The sequence below is a fragment of the Barbus barbus genome (assembly GCF_936440315.1).
Source record: "Barbus barbus genome assembly, chromosome: 48".
Taxonomy (NCBI): domain Eukaryota; kingdom Metazoa; phylum Chordata; class Actinopteri; order Cypriniformes; family Cyprinidae; genus Barbus; species Barbus barbus.
This window is the reverse complement of record NC_136726.1, coordinates 21853639-21875383: the sequence shown is the minus strand read 5'-3', so window position 1 is coordinate 21875383 and position 21745 is coordinate 21853639. Positions and strand designations below refer to the sequence as shown.

The window sequence follows — 21745 nt, the reverse complement described above, 5'->3', positions numbered from 1 at the left end:
GATTGTGAGTAACTGTTGCTGTCATGACAGATCTATTTCAGAACCAGGCTCTATTAAAATAATCTGGCTACGGGCACGGGCCAGATATTATTGCTGGCAGGCCTCTTTTGGCCCGCAGGCCGCCTGTTGCCGACCACTGCTTTATTGGTTCACATTGGGGTTTAGAAACTACTTAGTTTGTACGTAGTTTGATTGCTCTGTTTAATCCTTATTCAAGACTCTTTAAAAACGTCCACGTAGTTGCTTAATACAATGCTTTTGGTTGTTTTTACTTTATGTCACAGTGTTCTAAATGACAAGACGTGAGAAAATCAGAAACGTATAATTGCGGTAATTCCAGCATGCTGCATTATTTGTCATTTCTGCTATACATAGGTTAAGCTGTAACTTGCAATGCATTGCTATGCAACAGGCCCCTGGACACAAACCAGACTGTCCTATTCTCGCTGCGGGGCCCATGCTTAAATTACTCAAGCAGACACACTGCTCTTGGCACCAACCCCCCATAAAGTTGCCTAACCGGACATTCTGTGAGGGTCTTGAGTTCACCTTGTGTTTTCATAGTTGTGCTGACCTGCATGTTGCTGTAGGTCTTCGGCTGTATCGGTCATGATATCTGTGGAGTTTTTTAGTGTTTTGTAACTGTAGTCTTTGCAAACTGTATTTACAGAATATACTCTGAAAATTCCATCATTACTTACTCACCATTATGTTATGTTTTACATGCAGCACAATTCCATGGAATTTTTAAGCTCTTGCATGTGACGTAACTTAATGCAACCTGCTAGTTTGAATGTGTAGAGACCATCAATAAACCATTGATGTTTGAATCTACATACAAATAAGTATGTTAACCCAGGGTTTACCAATGTGCAGCGTGAAACTCAAAACCGACCAGCCAGGATGAAATAGTAACTCTGGTTGCAAACGTGTAAGAGACAATATACAGTCAGACGGTCATAATCGCTAAATAAATGCAAAGTGGAAGAGTTATTCCCCTTAAGGAGTTTATATTGCGCAAAATGACCAACTGACTGTAAATGATCCTGCTTATTGTACTTTTGCTTACAAAATAAGTCAAAACATGGGTGTGAAATATTGATTTGAGTTTAGGTTTATTATCTGAGAAGAAAGAAAATTCAAAGTGATGCAAAATACACTGTATATATATTACATGTAGGAAAAATATATCGTATGTAGAAAATCGCTTGACTAGGTTAGTTTAGCAGTGAATATGCAAAAATATTTGACTCCACAATGTGTGAATCGTGTATTTCAGAAGGAACAAGGAAAGCCAAATTGGCCTCCATTAGTACACTGAAAAAAAATACGAAGTAAAATTTACTTAATTTGTATTTTGCAAGTGTTTGCATGCATCTTTTTAATGTAAAATTTAAATATGGAATTAAGCAAAATCTACTTAACTAAGTTATGTAAAATTAGCAAAGGAAATAAGTTAATTTAACGTGGCCAGGAAGCATTTGATGAGTAATTTCTACTTAATTATTTTAAGTTTACCGTGCAATACACAAGTACATTTCACTCAGTCACGGATTGTTAACTTTACTCAAACAACATAGCACTGAAGAAAACAAAATGCCTATAAAGCATGTGGTTAAGTTACAATCACGTATGTTAGTAAGTAGACAGTTATTCTTTTAAGGTAATACTGACTCAAAATTGTTACTGAATGAACACAGAGACCTGAATACTTGGCACATGATACACAATGACGGTGACAATCAGTGAATAGTGTTTGAGTATGAATGGGTCATTTTGAGTAGAAAATCAACTCCACACGTCTCTTTCTCAGGGTCTTGGTCCGACTCGTATGTAATCTGAGACTGCTCATCAGACCCTTCTTGCTTAGTTATTCAGTAAGAGAATGGGAATGTTCTTGCTCTGTTCATTTCCCCACTCTTTACTTTCCTAAAACAGGATTTTTAGGTTGGGCTGAGCAGTTTTCTGTCCTAACCTCCTGTCTGTGTCTCCTTAAATGTTAACATAACGTCTCAACCGCTTTCAGGCAAAACATGTACGCTACTGTTCAGAGGTTTGGTTCAGTTAGGATGCATTAAATTAATCAAAAGTGACAGAAAAGACAGTATGTTAGAAAGGATTTATGTTTCGAATAAATGCTGTTTATTTCAACTTGCTATTCATCAAAGAATCCTGAAAAAAGTATAATGGTTTCTACAAAAATATGAAGCAGCACACCTGTTTTCAACATTAATAATAATCGAATGATAGATATGATTTCTGAAGGATCGTGTGACACTGAAGACTGGAGTAATGATGCTTTGACCACAGGAATAAATTACATTTTAATATATATTCAAATAGGAAAACGGTTATTTTATATTATTTTAATATTTCACAATTTTACTGTTTTACAAAAATCTTACCAACCCCAAACTTTTTATGTTCTACATAAAAAGTCATGATATTATCATCAGGATTTCTCAGTTTTCAAAAACCAAAAGATGTTTGGTAGAACATACAAGCTTTGGTTTTCCGTACAAAAAAAGGTATAGTGATCTGATTAAGGCGATTTGAAAGGAAGATTTTCCACAAGTAACGATGTAAATTTGGACGTTTCTCGCAAAACTCAAATCATGTGACTCCAGAAGTCTTTATAGGGAATGTAATTATTGTGTTTGTGCTATTTTTCATATTGTCCATTTAGTATATTTGTACATTATTATTATTATTTTAATTTTTTTAATTATTATTATTATCTGTGTCCTGTCGCTGTCATTCTGTCGCACTGTGGAGCTAAAACAATTTCCTCGTATGTGCAAACACACCTGGCAATAAAGCTAATTCTGATTCTGATAATTCATATAGTTAGTCATTTTATGTATATTTTGTGGGGTTTTTTTACTGTTTTTTTTACTAAAACATAAAAAAAGATGTTTGGTAGAATGTCCAAGCTTCTGTTTTCCATACAATGGAAGTTCATTGTATGGAAAACAGAAGCTTGGACATTCTACCAAACATCTTCATTAAAGTCATATGGCACAACATGAGGGTGGGATAATGATAAAATGTAATTTTTGTTCCTAAAACTCTTATTTTTTCTTGATAATTCTGCATTTACCAATGCATTTTGAGCACTTAAGAATGCATGGACACATTTTTACATAATGTTTACAGTGAAAAAGTACACAGACTGCTTCTTCCTCCCCCAGAATGCTTTCATACCGACTTTATGACTCTGTATGAACATAGCCATGCATGTATATATGTTGTGCATTTATTGCAGAATCAGCACATTGTGTTTGATGAGACGTGTTGAAAATATGGAAAACCACATTCTGGTTTACTTAGGCAAAGCTGGTATCTGTAAACCCACCGACAGATGAAAAGACAAGCTTTCTTAATTGATCCCTGAGGGGAATTTCACTTTAAGAAGCTTCTGTCCTGACTGACAATACTGAAGTTGTGTTCATCGTTTAAGTCCGATTCTAAATGTCCATCACACTAAATGACCATGTCAGAGACAGACAAACTGTAAGCAGCTCAGAAGAGATTGTGAGTTAATGATCCAGGAGTCTCCGTTGAGTCCTGCAGGTGCGTTTCTTTACCCAGTAGTAAAATTAATGTAACTTTAACGACTGTCAGTTTTACTCAGTAATGAGGTTTTGAGTACTGCACAACATAGTTGTATTGTTTACTTATCTGACAATGTGAATTTGTTCTCAAATGCACTGTGGTTGCCAGGGCGTTGCTATGCAGCTGCTGAGGTTTCATGAGTGGTTGCTGGGGTGTTATATTTGTTCTCGAATGCCACTGTGGTTGCCAGGGTGTTGCTATGCAGCTGCTGAGGTTTCATGAGTGGTTGCTGGGGTGTTATATTTGTTCTCGAATGCCACTGTGGTTGCCAGGGCGTTGCTATGCAGCTGCTGAGGTTTCATGAGTGGTTGCTGGGGTGTTATATTTGTTCTCGAATGCCACTGTGGTTGCCAGGGCGTTGCTATGCAGCTGCTGAGGTTTCATGAGTGGTTGCTGGGGTGTTATTAGTGGTTGATGGGCACTTGATGGTTGCTGGGTGGTTTCTGGGGTGTTTAGACTGGTAGAGCTGCACGATTAATCTTTAAAAGATTGCAATCTCGATTCAAACACTCACGCGATCTCATTTCTAAATGACCGATTTGCCTGTGTCTATTAAATCTTTGAAAGAAAATCATACCGGAACATTGAAATCTGTGTTCGTGCTGTCGCTGACCCAGAGAGAGCAGTTAACATGTTTATATAAGAGCAGCTTCTTACAATCGTTCATATAGACCCTTTTTCTGTTAGTAAACATTGTGACATTTTTCTTAGCTGGAGGCAGAAAGATTCCTCTGACCGCTTCACTAACGCTAGCAATGACGTTTGTTAGCTTGTTTGTTTAACAATAACTGGAGAAATTCAGATTTTGCCTGCTTATGTAAGGTCACTCACTTGCAGGACATGCAAATTCGGTCCGTTTTTGGCCAGACAGAAACTGCTGCACACAGGCTGAATGTAAATATAAGTCTCTGTAAATCCACTCTCTGACAGCAGGTGGCGCTTATGGAAAAGCTGAATAACAGCTGTTTCCCGTAAACTCCATGAACAAAGCAGTATTGCGATTAAGAACACCTCCTTTAGCGAAGATGAAAACAAAATGCCATCGAATCGTTTCTGAAGACATTCAGAACCTTCAGAGGTACATTCATATAATTAATTCATTCATAAATTAATTTGCATAGTTCCCTCTTTTAAAACTTCCCAGCTTTTCCGCCCTATTTTCACTGAAAACGAAACTACTCTGCTGCTGTGTGCACGTGAGACTGTTACTTAAACTCTGCTTTATGCTGGACAGTATTTATTTATCGTGAGTTGTTAAAATCGTGGTAAGCGAATACGGTTTTAATGATAATTAAAATATGAAACGGTAATACTAACCGTTTTATCACGATTTATCGTCAAACCGGTAATCGTTACATCCCTACCACTCACTGTCCGGGACCGCGATTGTTATTTGAAAAGGTTAACTTTAATGGACGAAACCAGATTGGCCGACCCACACATGCTTTTACTCAAGAGATGGACGATCTGACAGGATTCCCTCCGATTGAGTGACTCACATCTAACTCACCGTGTCTATCTAGTCATCAATCTTTAGACGCGCCCATAACAACAACAGACAATACTTTATTTATCCTTTTCTGATAAGAAGTGTGCGCTGCACACTGTCCAGTCCGCTCGTTTTATCTCGTTTAACCACAGCTGTCGTCGGTTTTTTGTTTGGCAGTGGCAGCAGGTATCCCTAAATTTAAAATTGGAGCCTCTACTACATGGATTGGGGCACCCAACATCACAACAAGATGATATTTTAAGCTCCTTATGTAGCCGAATCTGCTGGTTTGAATTGGCCGCCTCCAGTTTTTGCTTTGTTTTGCCTCCAGCTAGCACTGTGACGTAATTGTGACGTCGGCCCTAAAAGGGTCTATTATCGCAAAAATACTGGGTTGAAAGTTTATAGTTCGGATATAAGCATTGATGTATATGGTAGCGATCAAAATAGAGCAAATCATCTTTTGAAAGTAATTGGTGCTTCAAATAACGTTCGTGCCGATTACATTGTTTGTTATACAGTTGACTGGTAAAAATATGTATTTGTCATTGAATTATTCATTCAAAAGATCCATTAATGAAACAAGTGAAGTATTTATGAGTGAATCATTGAATCAATTATTTAAACCAGTTTTTCATATATATGTAGATATATCATATTTAAATGTTTTATAATTAATGAAAATTAACACTTTTAAATAGACTGCAGCAATTAATATTTTGTCACAGCCTCTAGTAAATTGCACATTATTTTGTTAAGTTCAGAATCGTAGAAGAATCGTGATCTCTATTTGTGACCAAAAAAATTGTAACTTAATGAGTGCATGACAACCAGAAAACGAACGTTTTTGTCTTCATTTGTATTGGGGTTGAATACATTTTGCTCTGTTTTGTTTGGATTCAGGAAATGTAATAAAATAAATGATATTGCCAATCCTCTCAGGATACCTGGAAGCAGTGTTACAAGTACCCCAGGTACTCGTTAACCCCATAAACCCCATAAAACTGATGCGAGCTTCAGATCTTCCATTGTTTCTCTATGGCGCTGAAACCTAAAGATGTCCGAGTTCCGCTCCCCGTGCAACTGATACTCGATTGCCATTGGCTAGTCTGCGTTCGAGGGGAGGGGCTTACCGATAGGTCAATTGCATGCGATATATTGCCCAGCCCTACTGGGCGGTTGCTTGGTGGTTTCTGGGTGTTATGAGTGGTTGCTGGATGGTTTCTGGGTGTTATGAGTGGTTGCTGGATGGTTTCTGGGTGTTATGAGTGGTTGCTGGGTGTTATGAGTGGTTGCTGGATGGTTTCTGGGTGTTATGAGTGGTTTCTGGGTGTTATGAGTGGTTGCTGGATGGTTTCTGGGTGTTATGAGTGGTTTCTGGGTGTTATGAGTGGTTGCTGGATGGTTTCTGGGTGTTATGAGTGGTTGCTGGATGGTTTCTGGGTGTTATGAGTGGTTGCTGGGTAGTTTCTTGGGTGTTATGAGTGGTTGCTGGGTGGTTGCTTGGGTGTTATGAGTGGTTGCTGGGTGGTTTCTTGGGTGTTATGAGTGGTTGCTGGATGGTTTCTGGGTGTTATGAGTGGTTGCTGGGTGGTTTCTTGGGTGTTATGAGTGGTTGCTGGGTGGTTTCTGGGTGTTATGAGTGGTTGCTGGATGGTTTCTGGGTGTTATGAGTGGTTGCTGGGTGGTTTCTTGGGTGTTATGAGTGGTTGCTGGGTGGTTTCTTGGGTGTTATGAGTGGTTGCTGGATGGTTTCTGGGTGTTATGAGTGGTTGCTGGGTGGTTTCTTGGGTGTTATGAGTGGTTGCTGGGTGGTTTCTTGGGTGTTATGAGTGGTTGCTGGATGGTTTCTGGGTGTTATGAGTGGTTTCTGAGCGGTTTCTGGGGTGTTATGAGTGGTTGCTAGGTGGTTGCTGGGGTTTTAAGAGTGGTTGCTGACCAGTGGCTGGGTGGATGCTGGGCGGTTTCTGGGGCATTGGTTACTAGATGGTTGCTTACTGGTCCAAATCAAAACAGACTTCGTAATATACAGTACACAACAGCAATAGTTTTTCCTCCAGATTTATGTTTGCTCTTCTTCACTATTTATTTTTTGGCAGGTTTTCTGAAGCCTAAATAATTGATTTGGTTTATTTTTCAGCATAAGGTGAATATGAGGGGTCAATTCTTTTTAAACATGAATCTGCATTCACAATGCTTTATATTTCTGTAAAGTGATGTATTTTTTCAGCACTGTCTAAGAATGACTCCGATGTTCTTAATGTTACTGTGATAATGTTACCGTGAGAAGTGTGTCATCCTGATGTCACTGGCTTTTGGTGTCTGGTTTTGTTGACAGTGTCAGCCCCTCATCCACCCCCAACCTGTGTTGGAGGTCACGCCGTGTGTTGAATTGCAACTTGAAACAAGACACGGCAGGCGCGTGAAGCATTCGCCACCAAACCCTTCTGGACGATTAGTACTTTCCATGTATAAAGACACACAAACATTAAATCACATCACGTGTATAAACTCAAGAGGGAGGTGTGGTTTTGTTGTGGTTTTGCACATGCTGTTCTGACTTTAATCCTACTAGGAATGAAGCTCATTTGTTTTGTATTTTTATTGTTTTGCTGATATATTCAGCTAGTGACGTCAAAAGCTCTTTGATTGAAGTCGTGATAACTTTCATGCATTGATGACTTCTAGAATTCTTCATTCACAGACTATGTAGTTACTGTCTGTTCCGCCTTGAAACTCGGTTTTAATCCGCTCCCTTAATAATGCTGTAGGCAGGAGTTGTCATTGATCGTCCTTGGCCATCTAATACTCTGTCCTGAAGCTAATAGCCAATCCTTATAACTAACTCCTCATATTTGTTGGTCATACCAACCTCATCATGAACATTTGTTGTTGAATATGACATTTAGAGGGATTGTGTCATTAAAAACAGGTTTTCCTTGATCTTGTGCAGGGATTATAGTTAACTAAAACTGCAAGCATAAAAACATTTTGTTACTTGAAATAAAATAAAATGAATGTTAAAATAAAATAAAAATTTAAACAAAATCACTTATTTTATTTCAGCTAAATTAAAATGAAAGTGCAAACTCTGAAACTGATATTTTTCATTGCCAAATATATTTATTAATATTATTATGTTTAATTTTTATTTTAGTGCTATTATTATTTATGAGTTTTCTACTGTACCTTTATGATTTCATGCATATATTACAATTATAATTATTTTTATTATAAATATAATATTATTTATTAAATATTTATTTTTTTATTATTATTATTTATTCATTTTTCTCACAGAGTCTGATACTGAACAGTAGATGTAATTAACACAATTTAATAATATTCAATTTTGTACTGTATTTACAAAAATATTTAGAATGTATAAATATGAAAAAAATCGAATTATTATTATTATTATTTTCTATTTTTAATTTACTATTATTACTATTATATATATATTTTTAATTGACGCAAGGAGAAGCTTAAACATCTGTTAAGTAATTGATAAGTGGACATTAGGAACATATAAACTAAAATGCTAGATGAAAATGAGAAATGTTTTGAGAGCATCCACTGATCGAGAATAGCCCCTGGAGAACTGTACATGCCATATGGTTGCACTGTCCAGCTCGTTGAATACCGTACACATGTACTTCCCACGGCTGCCAGGGCGGGTTGGAAATGCCCTGGCGTATCGCCCGTGGTCTGTGACCACTGGCCGCCCTCTCTCCGTCTCCAGCCGCGCTCTGTTTCAGGCTGAGACGGGTGTGCAGGGAACAGCGTGTCCTGGCTAGGGGCGATACAGCGTGTTCAGTGGCTTGTCATCACGGGGCGAGTAAGTACTGAGCTTGGAGCGGCATGCATTCAACAAGCTTGCATTACATACTGGACCTTTGATTATTTGCACAAGGCTTACATAATCATGTAGCGGCGAAGTGTATATTCTGCTGCAGCTGATTGGTTGGCTGAACTGGTGTTCAAGCTCTCTGTAGTAGGCTATATGAGTATAAATAGAACAGAACTATGTTCAATTGTAGAAAAACATGTACTTTTTTAATTTAAGTGCTGCACAATGTTTGGGAAGAAAGCACAGTTTGTACGTGTCCGTTTGAAACATTTAACATTGCATACTGCATACTTAATTAAAAAAAGTAGTATACTGTATCTTTACATTAAATTGTAGTTATTAAAAAAGTAAGTCTAATTAAGTGACATCATTAAACTGATACTATTTAATAATTTATGAAACGTTTTTAAAAAGTTGTTTTTCAGTGCCCAAAGATATTAATTTTATTTTCTCAAATTCCACCTCAGCTCCCAAATTCTGGTCTCCATTTAAATTTTTCTAAATTCCATTTTAATGGTTTAATTATAAAGCGTGTCTAATTAATTTAAATCATTGAACTAATAAAATATAATAATTTACAAAAAAATGTAAAAATATGATATTTTTAGGGCCCTGAAAATCGTTTGATTTTTTTCCCCAAATAAAATTTTATTTTTGCCAAATTCTGTGTTTTTACCTTTCTTTTTTTATGGATTCAGTTTTAATAGATTAATTACATTTTAATAATCAAAAACCATGTCTAAACAATTGAATTCATTAAACTTTAATAATTAAAAAAATGTAAAAGGAAACAATTTAAAAAGAAACCTTTTTACAATATGAACAGTTTTATTTTTCCATCATTTTTGTTGTCTGTTTAAATTTTCTGAATTTATGATTTAAAGGGGACCTATTATGCTCCTTTTTACAAGATGTAAAATAAGTCTCTGATATCCCCAGAGTCTGTTTGTGAAGTTTTAGCTCAAAATACCCCACAGATAATTTTTTATAGCTTGTTAAAATTGCCACTTTTAGGGTATGAGCCAAAACGCGCTGTATTTGAGTATGTTGCTTTAATGCAAATGAGCTGGTGCTCCCGGAGAAGAGGGCGGAGCTTCAAGAGCTCAAGCTCCACATTAGTAGTGCTAGTCTTTGCAAATAAACATTCCCTATTAATAAAAGCCTGTTATCTTTACAGAAAACATACTCGGTTTCAAAGTCAGTCATCTGATTGTACTGTGCATAATAAATTCACGTTTATGAATTACACAGACGGGAGGATGGCGGGATAAAAATAACAACATAGCTGGTTTCATGGTGCATGGCATGCTATCTCAAACTTTATAAGACCCACTCGTGATTATGAGCTCAATAAACTTTTAACCACCGCATTCCTATTCACGATCATTCATGAAGACAGCACCAGAGAAAACAGACAGAGACGATGGTAGCTTTAGCATCATTAGCCTTGCAGAGTGCCAAGAAGCTCTTTCAGGAGGGCGATTTGAAAAACAAACGCGTGGTACTTACTTTGTCTGGAGCTGATGTTCGCGCGCGAAGCGTTGGTATTGCTCCCTAAAAGTATTGGGGACTTTACTGATTTTTTCCGGAGACATTTCCTAAGACAATGAAACTTAACCACAGTGTCCTCAGCGGCTCAGATGGAGGGAGTCTATGGAGACTAGTGCATCCCAAAACACTTAAAAAGCCTCTTTGGCGCTGACATGTATATCTCCAGCAGCTACAGTAAGTTATCAGTAATGGTGGAGGCGGACCACAGCTTCTCACTCAGGGCTTATAGGGCAGCATCACAAATGGACGGGACTTTTTCCCCTCGGTGACGTGAACAGAGGGAGAATCTGAAACTGCTCGTTCGGAGAGACTTTATGATTTTTTTAGATTATAAAAATAAAGAGTGGGTGGATTTTTAACATTATAGGCTGGTTGTTTTCACACACTGTGGCCACACAACTGTGTTCAAACAACTTGGGTCCCCATTTGTAACATTTCGGTCCATGTCTGACCTCATTGTAGATCGATGACCTTGAATGTCTCTGACTGAGAGTGCCGTGTCCCTCTTTGACCCCTGAGCACAAAGATCTGCTGTATTTGTCCTCCTTCTCCTCTGGCTCATTGTTTCCCGTCTTCAGAGTGTTTTTCCCTCTTTCTTGCTGTCACTCTTCAGTGACATTGAATGAAGGAGTTTCTGTTTCTGTCTTTGTCATTGTCACATATGATCGTGTCAGTCAAACATGATTGTCGCTTCCAGATCCTTCAGTCTCAGATTTTCTTGTCGTCTAAATCTCTGTATTTAGATGCAAAAAATACCATGGAAATACCATTTATTCTTGGACCTGTACTATAGTAGAAAAAAATTGACTTTACAGTGAATTAAGTATTCTATTCACTGTAAAAAAAAAAGTTTCAAAAAGTTGTTTCAACTTAAAATAATTTGTTACCCCACTGACTTTAAATTTTTAGTTTAGACAACATGAACTTTTAAGATACTCAATGTTAATTTAAGGCACAACTGGAATATTTTAGTTGACTAATCTAAACATTTTAAGTCAGCGGGGGTACCAAATTATTTTAAGTTGAAACAATTTTTATTTATTTTTTTTACAGTGTAAATGGTTTATACTGACAATTATTCAGAAAAGTCCAAGTATATTTGACCTGTACTTAATCTTTTGATCAAGATACACTAGTATTATTATGTAATCTAAGTATACTTGGTTAATATTGACAAGTAGAAAGAAAAGTTTGAGTAAATTTGGCCTATTCTTGTACTTAATCTTTTGATTGAGATATACTTAAGCATGCTTGGTCTGTATACTGACAACAAGTATGCAGAAAAGTCTAAGTATAGGCCTATTTGGTCTACTTGTACTCTTTTGATTGAGATGCACTTAATGTAATGTAATTGTGTTTACTCTTTTAATAGAGTTGTCACTGTAAAAATAAATAAATAAGCTTAAGGCAACCAACTTCAGCAGATTTTTGCGTTTTCTCAACTTATTTTTTAGGAAATTTCTCAACTTTTTGTTGTATAAACTTAAAACAAGAAGTTGAGAACTCAAAAATCTGCTGAAGCTGGTTGCCTTAAACTTTTAAGTTGGCTCAACTTTTATGAAATACAGTACTTTACTCAAATATTGATTTGCTATTTTGTTTGTGTGTCATTTATAAACTCGCTCTGAAGTCATGTGATCTAGTAACCTTCAGATGAACTCTTTACACTTGCATTGTGTCATGAGTTCAGGAGACCTCACATGACCTCAAAATACACCTATGGTGGCATACGAGTAAAAGCTTAACTACACCTCATTAATATTGACTAACTGTCTGCAAAATCTCTCTCTTTAGCTCGCAGCTCCTGCAGCCTCGTTTTGCTCACTGATTTTCTCTCTGTGCCACATAGACACAATACAGATGTTTAGATAAGGCTATTTTGAGTGAACTTAACCATATTTACTGCTGATAAAAATATTGCTATGGCTGGCAGACAACACAAAGCTTTTAGCAGTGCTAGTAGTATCTGACAAGCTGTTATTTGTTGTGCCTCAATTAAATGAGACAATACTGTGATTTATGTCGAGTGGTTTTGAAAATGTTTTATGATAATGCTGTCATTGTTAACTAAAATAATTGTATTAATTGAAGCTGAAATAAATATAAATCTTATATTAAAAACTTAATTGAATATGAAACATTTTGACTTGGCAACCAAATGAAATAAACTAAGTTTAAGCTGAGGTACTAAAATTACTCGAACTACATGCAAATTATGTGATAAAAAAGTGAGATGGCGAAATTTAAATTAGGTTTATTAATTTTACAAGAATGCATTAAAAAATCACATAACCAAAATACCAAAACTAAAACTAAATTAAAAAATGAAATTATGAAAATAAACTCTAATTTAAAGTATTAACAAATACTATATAGATAATATTAAATAATACTATAACACTGACGTATAACTGCAACTAGTGTGAAAAATAATCACAGAATTCATTATGTAAAATTTTGCCTTGGCAACTAAATGAAATAAGTTTAAGTTGAGATACTAAAATTACTCAAACTTGAACTGAAATAAAAAATAAAGCGAAAGAGAAATTTGATTTATTAATTTGACAAAAATTTAATTCAGTTCAAGTTCAAGTTTATTTGTATAGTGCTGTATTTTGTATTTACGATACAAATCGTTGCAAAGCAGCTCTACAGGAATTTAAGTTTCCACAATATATTTATATATTGCAGAACCTTAATATATTTAACTTATGGCAAAATTAGGTAATTCTGTATGTTGTCTGAGTGTTGGCATTCTCTGAGGTCCTCTGAGGGGTTGGCATTATCTTTTCTCAGGTGTTCGGTCATCTCAGATCATTTAAGGGTTGGATCCAGACTGAAGCTTCTGTAATTCCTAGTTACCACGGGATGTTAATCAGAAACAGAGAAACAAATAGAGACATAATTAACATAGCTGCTGTTCCATCTAAGCAAAAGTGATTTGTTCAACCCAAGATATAACTGCAGTACAAGATTATAAAATGCATTATGTGAATGCTTGGCTAAAGAGATGTGTCTTTAATCTAGATTTAAACAGAGAGAGTGTGTCTGAACCCCGAACGTTATCAGGAAGGCTATTCCAGAGTTTGGGAGCCAAATGTGAAAGAGCTCTACCTCCTTTAGTGGACTTTGCTATCCTAGGTACTACCAAAAGTCCAGAGTTTTGTGACCTTAGGGAGCGGATTGGATTGTAGCGTGGTAGAAGACAAGTTAGGTACGCAGGAGCTAAAGCATTTAGGGCCTTATAGGCAAGTAATAATAATTTGTAAATGATACGGAACTGAATAGGTAGCCAGTGCAGAGACTGTAAAATTGGGGTAATATGATCATATTTTCTTGACCTGGTAAGAACTTTAGCCGCTGCATTTTGGACTATCTGTAGCTTGTTTATTGAAGATGCAGGACAACCAGCTAGCAGTGCATTACAGTCCAGTCTAGAGGTCATGAATGCATGAACTAGCTTTTCTGCATCAGAAACAGGCAGCATGCTTCGAAGCTTGGCAATGTTTCTAAGATGGAAGAATGCTGTTTTTGTGACATGGGAAATATGATTTTCAAAGGACAAGTTGCTGTCTAATGTAACACCCAGATTTTTTTTAAAAACAACCCAACTTGGGTTATTTGGCAACCCAGCGCTGGGTAAATATTGGACAGAACACATGCTGGGTTATTTTGACCCAGCTGCTTGGGTTAAACCTTTATTTAAGTCAAACCTTTGGGTTAAACCTTTAATTTAAGTCATCTATTGTTTAAAAATGATTATATTGCTGGCTTAAAATGGGCTGGAAATTAAAAAATCACACACAGAATTACTATAGGCAACAGGAATAATCAAAATATGAACATTTATTATTAAGCAAGAACACCCATGGACAAAATACAAGACAAATTGAATTTATTTGGGTGAAAACAGCATAGTTTACAATATTGCATACATTTAAACTCATTTAACAAGCATTTTAGAAATAAAAAAGGCATATTTAGAAGATTTAGTCAATATTAAATGTGTGTTCTGAGTTTGTCGCACCACAGAAAAATGTGTTATTAACCACCCAGCCAAATTTGAATGCTAAAAAAAGCCGCCAAGTAAATAAAATAAGGTATCAAAATCTTGAAAAAATTTGCAGTATTCTCTGCTCTCAAACGCTGAGGGCGTGTCCGCTGCCGTCTCTCTACTGTCTTCCTCTAGCAGCTTATTTAATAAGGAGACCGAGCTTTTTTGTAAATTATCTCAACCAGGTATTATGCATTTATGTGACGAAGGCATAGCTAGCTAACAAACTGTAGGCTGTAGTAACTAACGGTAATGACAATAACTCGCGATTGAGCCGTGAACCACTGATGCTAATGCCCTCTAGTTATTAGGTGTGTTCGACTTGAAGCAGCGCTGCAGAACGATCAGTGTATGACATCAAAGTACTGCGAGAGGGATTCGAAAGCATCAGGAGCGTCTGCTCTCTTAACTCCACAATTAAGTACTACATAGTTCACAGTCTTTGTAACATGTTTCAGCAATGCATTTCTAACATTTATAATGTGTTTACAAACAATTCTCAGAATTGACTTTACACGGACTTTAAGTGTATTCAAGCCTTCTCTGTAATTGCTTTTTACCGAAATAATGCTAATTCTTGTGCCGGAGTGTCACCAAAATCTGAGCCGGTGAAGGGCTGCTGTTCGCGGGGGAGCTGCGAACTTTAGACCGCGGCCTCGCGTTTCACTTGTAGCTGATAGATGGCGTGACAGACTCCAAAACCTGCCCAAAAACAAACAGTACTGAGATCAGAGAACATATTTTAACATCAAATTAAATTACACTCAGTATTATAACGAATAAAAGCCATTTATGTTGGCACCGATAGCCCAGTGGTTAGTGTGCTGACATATAGAGCAACTGTGCTCGCGGTGACCCGAGTTCCATTCCCATCTTGAGGTCCTTTGCCGATCCTCTCTTCACCCAATGCTTTCCTGTCTGCTCTAAACTGTCCTATCAAATAAAGGCTAAAAAGCCCATAAATATAAAGCAAGGCAAAGGCGTTTCCAGCACGAAACAACGACAGCCACTGATGCAGCTGACATTTCATCCTTATGTTGCGTTGTGTAAAATAATATAATTTACACCACATTAAAGACTTAAAATGAACCACTCTCTCCTGTGGACTTAAAAAGCCCTTGCTCACAGCAGCAAACCCAAAAAAATAACCCAGCATTTTTTAGAGTGAATGCAACGTTTACAGTAGGTGTATACAGTAAAGATTGTTAATATCTCCATGTGGTTGCTCTCCTCTGCATCACAGGCCGATGTGTGATTGGCGCTCTGCTGCTGTCCGCCAGCATGGTAGACATGGAGAAGCACTACAGCCCCCCATCACCGCTGGACGACACCGTGCTGGACAGTGCTCTGTGCCGGGACTTCATCGGGGGAATGGAAGAGCTTCAGGACATCTCTCAGTCCATCGATGAGGACGCTCTCAGCAGCTTCGAGGTGACCGAGAACCAGTCGTCAGGTCTGGGCTCCGGGTCGGAGAGCTCCACTGCGTTAGGTACACAAACACTGCCACTCAAATGCATGCAGACTTTTAAAGAAAAGACACCTTTCCTCTGCGCATTATAACAATTAAGAACCCGAGACACCGGTTCCACAAAATGCAAACCATACTTTGCATAGTTTGCAATTTAAAAAAAAATAATGTATATAAAGCCAAAAACATACTCTACAGACATTAGCAAATGTAGCTGTGAATGTTTTGCTGCCATGTTGTAATTTTGTTAGATGTATGCTTATGAAGAAAATAAAATAAACAATTTGCCAATAGGATAAAAACAGAAAATGTATGCAAGAAACATGCAAAAGAAAATATTACTTTTTTTTTCAGAACTTTCAGAAATATTCAGAACTGATGTTTTTTAGTTTTTATTATTTTAAATAATAATTTGACTGTCAATCAAAATGTAATGTGTACAATATAGTAGTAAAAGTAATAATAATAGCTGTTATTATTATTTATTTAATTTATCTGATAATGCAATTAAGAAAAGTTATTTTAGTGTTGTTTTATATGTCTCAAAATATATCGTCTTTTATGCATGTTGATAGATGCATGCTGATTAAAAATCTTAAAATGTTTTAATTTTATAATATATAAAAAAAATTGCATTCATGTGATTGCATAGAAAATGTTGTGGACAATTACATTTTATGCTGCATGATAATTTTATATTTATTTACTGTCAGGCAGGAAATGTAAGTTTTTCTTCATTGCATTCAGCGCATATTCACAAGATTTATCAGACTTGATGTACGTGCAAATTGTCAAGTGTCACTTGACATGTTTGACCTTTTAGACCTTTCAGTGGTTTTCGATCGGTGATCAGTGGCTTGTGGTTCTAGAATGCCTGACCTGACCTACTTCTAGAAACTCAATTGAATCCATATTAATTCTGTTAACAAACTTTATATTCCTAAATGTGATTAGTTTAAAAATCTCAACCTGCTATTTCACCTTATAACAGTCACACAACACACATAACCGTGCTGAATAATAAGATATCAGGCAGTCAAAGACAGAAAAGGATTGTTGAGGTTAAAATACTTGAGAAACGAGGAAGTGACATCATGGAAGGTTTCTGAGGCAAGAGAAACTCAGAGCAGTGTATTGGAATTGAAGTAAACAGGTTTCTAAAGAAGCTTAGGCTTTGAAGTATTTTAGTAATTATTAGAAGACTTCAAAGTAACTTCACACCAAAGAATCTCTGGTGTTACACTGCAAAACCTGTACTATTTTGAAATATATATGTATATATATGGATGCACTATGCAGATGTTTATGTATGTACGTATGTGTAGATAGATGGATGGATGGATGGATGGATGGATGGATGGATGGATGGATGGATGGATGGATGGATGGATGGATGGATGGATGGATGGATGGATGGATAGATAGATAGATAGATAGATAGATAGATAGATAGATAGATAGATAGATAGATAGATAGATAGATAGATAGATAGATAGATAGATAGAAAAATAGTTTTTAAAGTTTTTGAGATTTTTTTTAACATCCTTTAAACAAAACCAGTTTAATTGAGAATCAAAATAAAAAATAGCTATATTAAGACTTTTTTAAAATTTTGTTTTAATATTTTGTTTTAATTGAGTTCTAGATATTTTTTAATAATCATTAACTACATTAGTTTAAATGTTTACATGTACTACATTATTTAAAATTAGTGACATCAAAATTAGATTTTTTTCATATATATATTAGATTGTTTATGATGGAATTTATTATTTATTATATATATTTATGATAACTAATATGCATAACTGATGTTTTAATATTGTTTTATTTTAATGAATCACAAGACAATTAAAATATGTACATTACTGTTATTATTATTATAACAATTATAATAATTATTATTATTTTCTTTTTTCAAATTATGTACTTGATATGTTTAATAATCATTAGACTTCATCAGTTAAACATGATATTCATTTATTTATTTAAAACCAATGAGAGTGAAGTGTTTCCTAATATGCTAATATGCAGAACTGATGTTTTAATGTTGTTTTATTTAAAGAATCATACGACTACATCAGTTAAAGTGTAATATATGCATTATTATTATTATTATTATTATCATCATCATCATCATCATCATTATTTATTATAACAGTAATCATAATTATTTTATTTTATTCTTTTTCAAATTGTGTTCTAGATATTTAATAATCATTAGACTTCATAAGTTAAACATAATATTCATTTATTTATTTAAAATCAATGAACGCAAAGTGAGATGTTTATTTATTTAGTCATTTAGCAGACGCCTTTATCCAAAGCGACTTATAAATGAGGACATAAGAAGCAATCAAAACCAACAAAAGAGCAACATCGTGCAAGTGCTATTACAAGTCTTGGTTAGCCTAACGCAGTACAGATTATTATTATTATTATTTATTTTTTTTTTTATTTTTTTTTTTAAGAGTGTTAGAGTTAGAGGGTCAAGTAAAGATGGAACAGATGAGTTTTTAGCCATTTCTTGAAGATGGGTAAGGATTCGGCTGCTCGGATTGAGTTGGGCAGGTCATTCCACCAGATGGGAACAGTTCATGAAAAAGTCTGTGAAAGTGTTTTTGTGTGTCTTTGGGATGGTACAATAATGCGTCGTTCACTTGAAGAACTCAAGCTTTTAGAGGAGCCAGTGGTGGTTCTGTAGGCAATATATGTATATATGTGATAATATATACAGTGCTCTCCATAAGTATTGTAACAGTAAAGACAAAATTGCTCTGTTGGCTGTGGAGTCAAATATGATTAAAAGATGAATATGAGACAAAACTACAGAATGTCACATTTTATTATTAGCCGTTTCAACACAAACTGCCTTTACTCTCCTCTTCAGCTGCTGAAATTCATGTTCAATCAGATTTAAATCTGGAGACTGACTTGGCCAATCTAAGACTTTCCATTTCTTTGCCCTTATAAATTCCTTGACTGAACTGGCAGGGTGTTTTGGGTCATTGTCCTGATGCAATATGAAGCACTTCCCAATGAATCTGGTGGCATTTTCTTGAATAATGGTAGGCAAGATTGTTTTGTACCCTTCCAAATTCATTCTGCTACTGTCATCATACATTAAGTCATCAGTAAAGTTGAGAGGGCCTGTTCCAGAGACAGCCATGCATCCCCATGCCATGACACCACCTCCACCATGCTTTACAGATGAGGCTGTATGCTTGGGATCATTGCAGTTCCCTTTTTCTCCACATTTTTGCTTTCCCATCACTTAAAAGTTCATTCTTGTCTCATCGGTCCATAAACACATTTCCAAAACTCTTCTGGCTCACCTTTGTGCTTTTTTGCAAACTCTAATCTTGTCTTTCTATGTTTGTTGCTGGTCAGAGGTTTGCATCTTGCTGTGTAGCATCTGTAATTCTGTGTCAAAGTCTCCTGAGGACAGTAGATTGTCAGAGCATCACCCCAGCTTTCTGGAAGTTGTTGGTGATTTTACAGACACATCTTTTAGGATACATTTTCACAGCTTTTATGATTTGTCTGTCATCAACTACTGTTGTTTTCTCAGCCGATCAGGTCGTTGTTGGTTGCTGGTGGTTTCCAAACTCTTGATTTCTCCATGCCCTTTGTTTTTGCTAGAGCTCTAACTGACTTCCTCTTTTCTTTTAACATCCAAATTGTTGCTTTTCTCTCAAAGTCAGCTCCCTCGTCTTCATCCTGGTTTGTGTGTCATCATCGAATGCAGGATTCAGAATACAGAAGTAATGGATATAACTGATACGATACATTCCCTGCTTTTAATATCTGAAGAATTAATGCAACAGGACACAGCTGATCACTTAGAAAGACCTGAGAGGCAACTGTTCAATACTTATGCTCACATCAGATAGAGGGATGAACTCTAAAAGTGGTGTTCTTTTTATTTGGTAAAACATCTGTGTTGAATCACCCAATAATAAAATGGAAATAACCATTAGACTACATACATTAAAACTTAATACATACAATAATAATAATGATAGTTATCATAGTTATTATTATTATTATTTATTATAACAGTAACAAATAACAAATATAATTATTTATTTCACTTTATTACAGTGGTTTTCTAATTGTGTTCTAGATCATTACAGTATGAACATTTATTTTATTATATAATTCGTGGCGTCACGCTCTCTCCACCCTCAATACCACGACTGAGGTGCCCTTGAGCAAGGCACCGAACCCCCAACTGCTCCCCGGGCGCTGCAGCATAAAAAAATGGCTGCCCACTGCTCCGGGTGTGTGTTCACGGTGTGTGTTCACGGTGTGTGTGTGTTCACTGCTGTGTGTGTGTGTGTTCACTGCTGTGTGTGTGCACGTTGGATGGGTTAAATGCAGAGCACGAATTCCGAGTATGGGTCACCATACTTGGCTGAATGTCACTTCACTTCACTAATTCTTTTAGTTTTGTTTTATTGAAGGACATTGATATTCTATGCGTTTGGTTTTGTTTGCTCTCTTTTGCAGATGCACTGACTCCCGCGTCCAGCCCGTCGTCAGGTGTGTACGGCGGCCCGGCGGGACAGGACGAGTTCACCTGCACCTCTCTGAACCTCGAGTGCCGCGTGTGTTCGGACCGCGCATCAGGATACCACTACGGGGTTCACGCATGTGAGGGCTGCAAGGTGAGAGCCGGCCCTTTAAAGTGGGTAATGAAAGGTTCATATTTTGGTTTTGGGAGTCCCAACAACAGGTTGACATGCATGCAAAGTCAAAAAACACTTTCATTGTCTTATAATATGTATTTATTTTTACCTTACTTGCTCAACGACTCCCAAACGATTCGCTCAACGATTCATTTTTCCAAACCCCTCCTTTGTGTGACGCTAATCTGCGGTGATTGGTCCGATTGGTAGATTTAATTTAAAGCAGCGTTTGTGAGCACAGTGCTGCTTTGTGTACAGCGTTACCGGGAAAAAAGCCATTTTTACCGCTCCAAAAGCAGCACCTAGTGGCAAATAATTAATTTTCATTTTCATTCAGTCCAACATGAAACGGCTTATGATGCTTATATGATGCTATTTTAAAGATCATTATTTTGTTTATTTGGTGTAACAGAACACGCTCTCAAACACGTTGGTTTCTACAAAGCCCCTCCTTCCAACAAGTGCAGTCTGCTCTGATTGGCCAGGTGACACAGTGCATTGTGATTGGCCGAACACCACAAGCATGCGTCGAAAATGTCACGCCCCTTACCATAATAGCGAGCTTCAGCTTTCAAGTTAGTTTTATCAGTTCAAGCCCGAAAGGGGAACAGAGTCACGTGACAGACACAGAGATGATGCTCGTATGTATTTGCACACAAGCCGCGGTTTCTGACGGGCTGTACACTCCGCTATGATGTGACCCTGTTCCCCTCACACACACAACACAAGGCGTTATGCGCAAAACATTTGAATAGTCAATAGCAAATACTTGAACTTTAATAACAAAACATACTTACAGTCGCTGATTCAGAAGCACCAGATTGTCATAGCAAAGTCGGAATTTACCTTTTTTTTTAGAAATAGCCTTCGTGCACGGCCAGCCTTGTACTCTACTAGGTTCACAAAATGGTCATCAATAAAATGCGTTGCACTAATTCAAACATTTGGGTTATGCTGTTGTGTTGTAAACAAATCTCAACCAATGATTCCTAATTGCATCTACTTTCGGAAGGCCAAATAAAGTGC

At 36.5% G+C, this 21745-nt stretch overlaps 2 protein-coding genes across 3 annotated transcripts in view; both read left to right on the top strand.

The window, feature by feature from the left end:
• avpr1aa (arginine vasopressin receptor 1Aa) overlaps positions 1–21745 on the top strand; it is a 552460-nt gene that overhangs the window by 456009 nt on the left and 74706 nt on the right. The gene's annotated exons all lie outside the window — the stretch shown is intronic.
• pparab (peroxisome proliferator-activated receptor alpha b) overlaps positions 1–21745 on the top strand; it is a 52735-nt gene that overhangs the window by 6564 nt on the left and 24426 nt on the right. Inside the window, exons 1-3 of one of the 2 annotated variants that reach the window (XM_079412633.1) lie at positions 8851–8942; positions 15803–16048; positions 20541–20698. In XM_079412633.1, coding sequence (XP_079268759.1) covers positions 15841–16048; positions 20541–20698 — 366 coding nt within the window. In that variant the 5' untranslated portion in view covers positions 8851–8942; positions 15803–15840. Of the gene's footprint in view, positions 1–8850; positions 8943–15802; positions 16049–20540; positions 20699–21745 lie in introns of those variants that run through there. The other variant, XM_079412634.1, reaches the window with a different exon arrangement.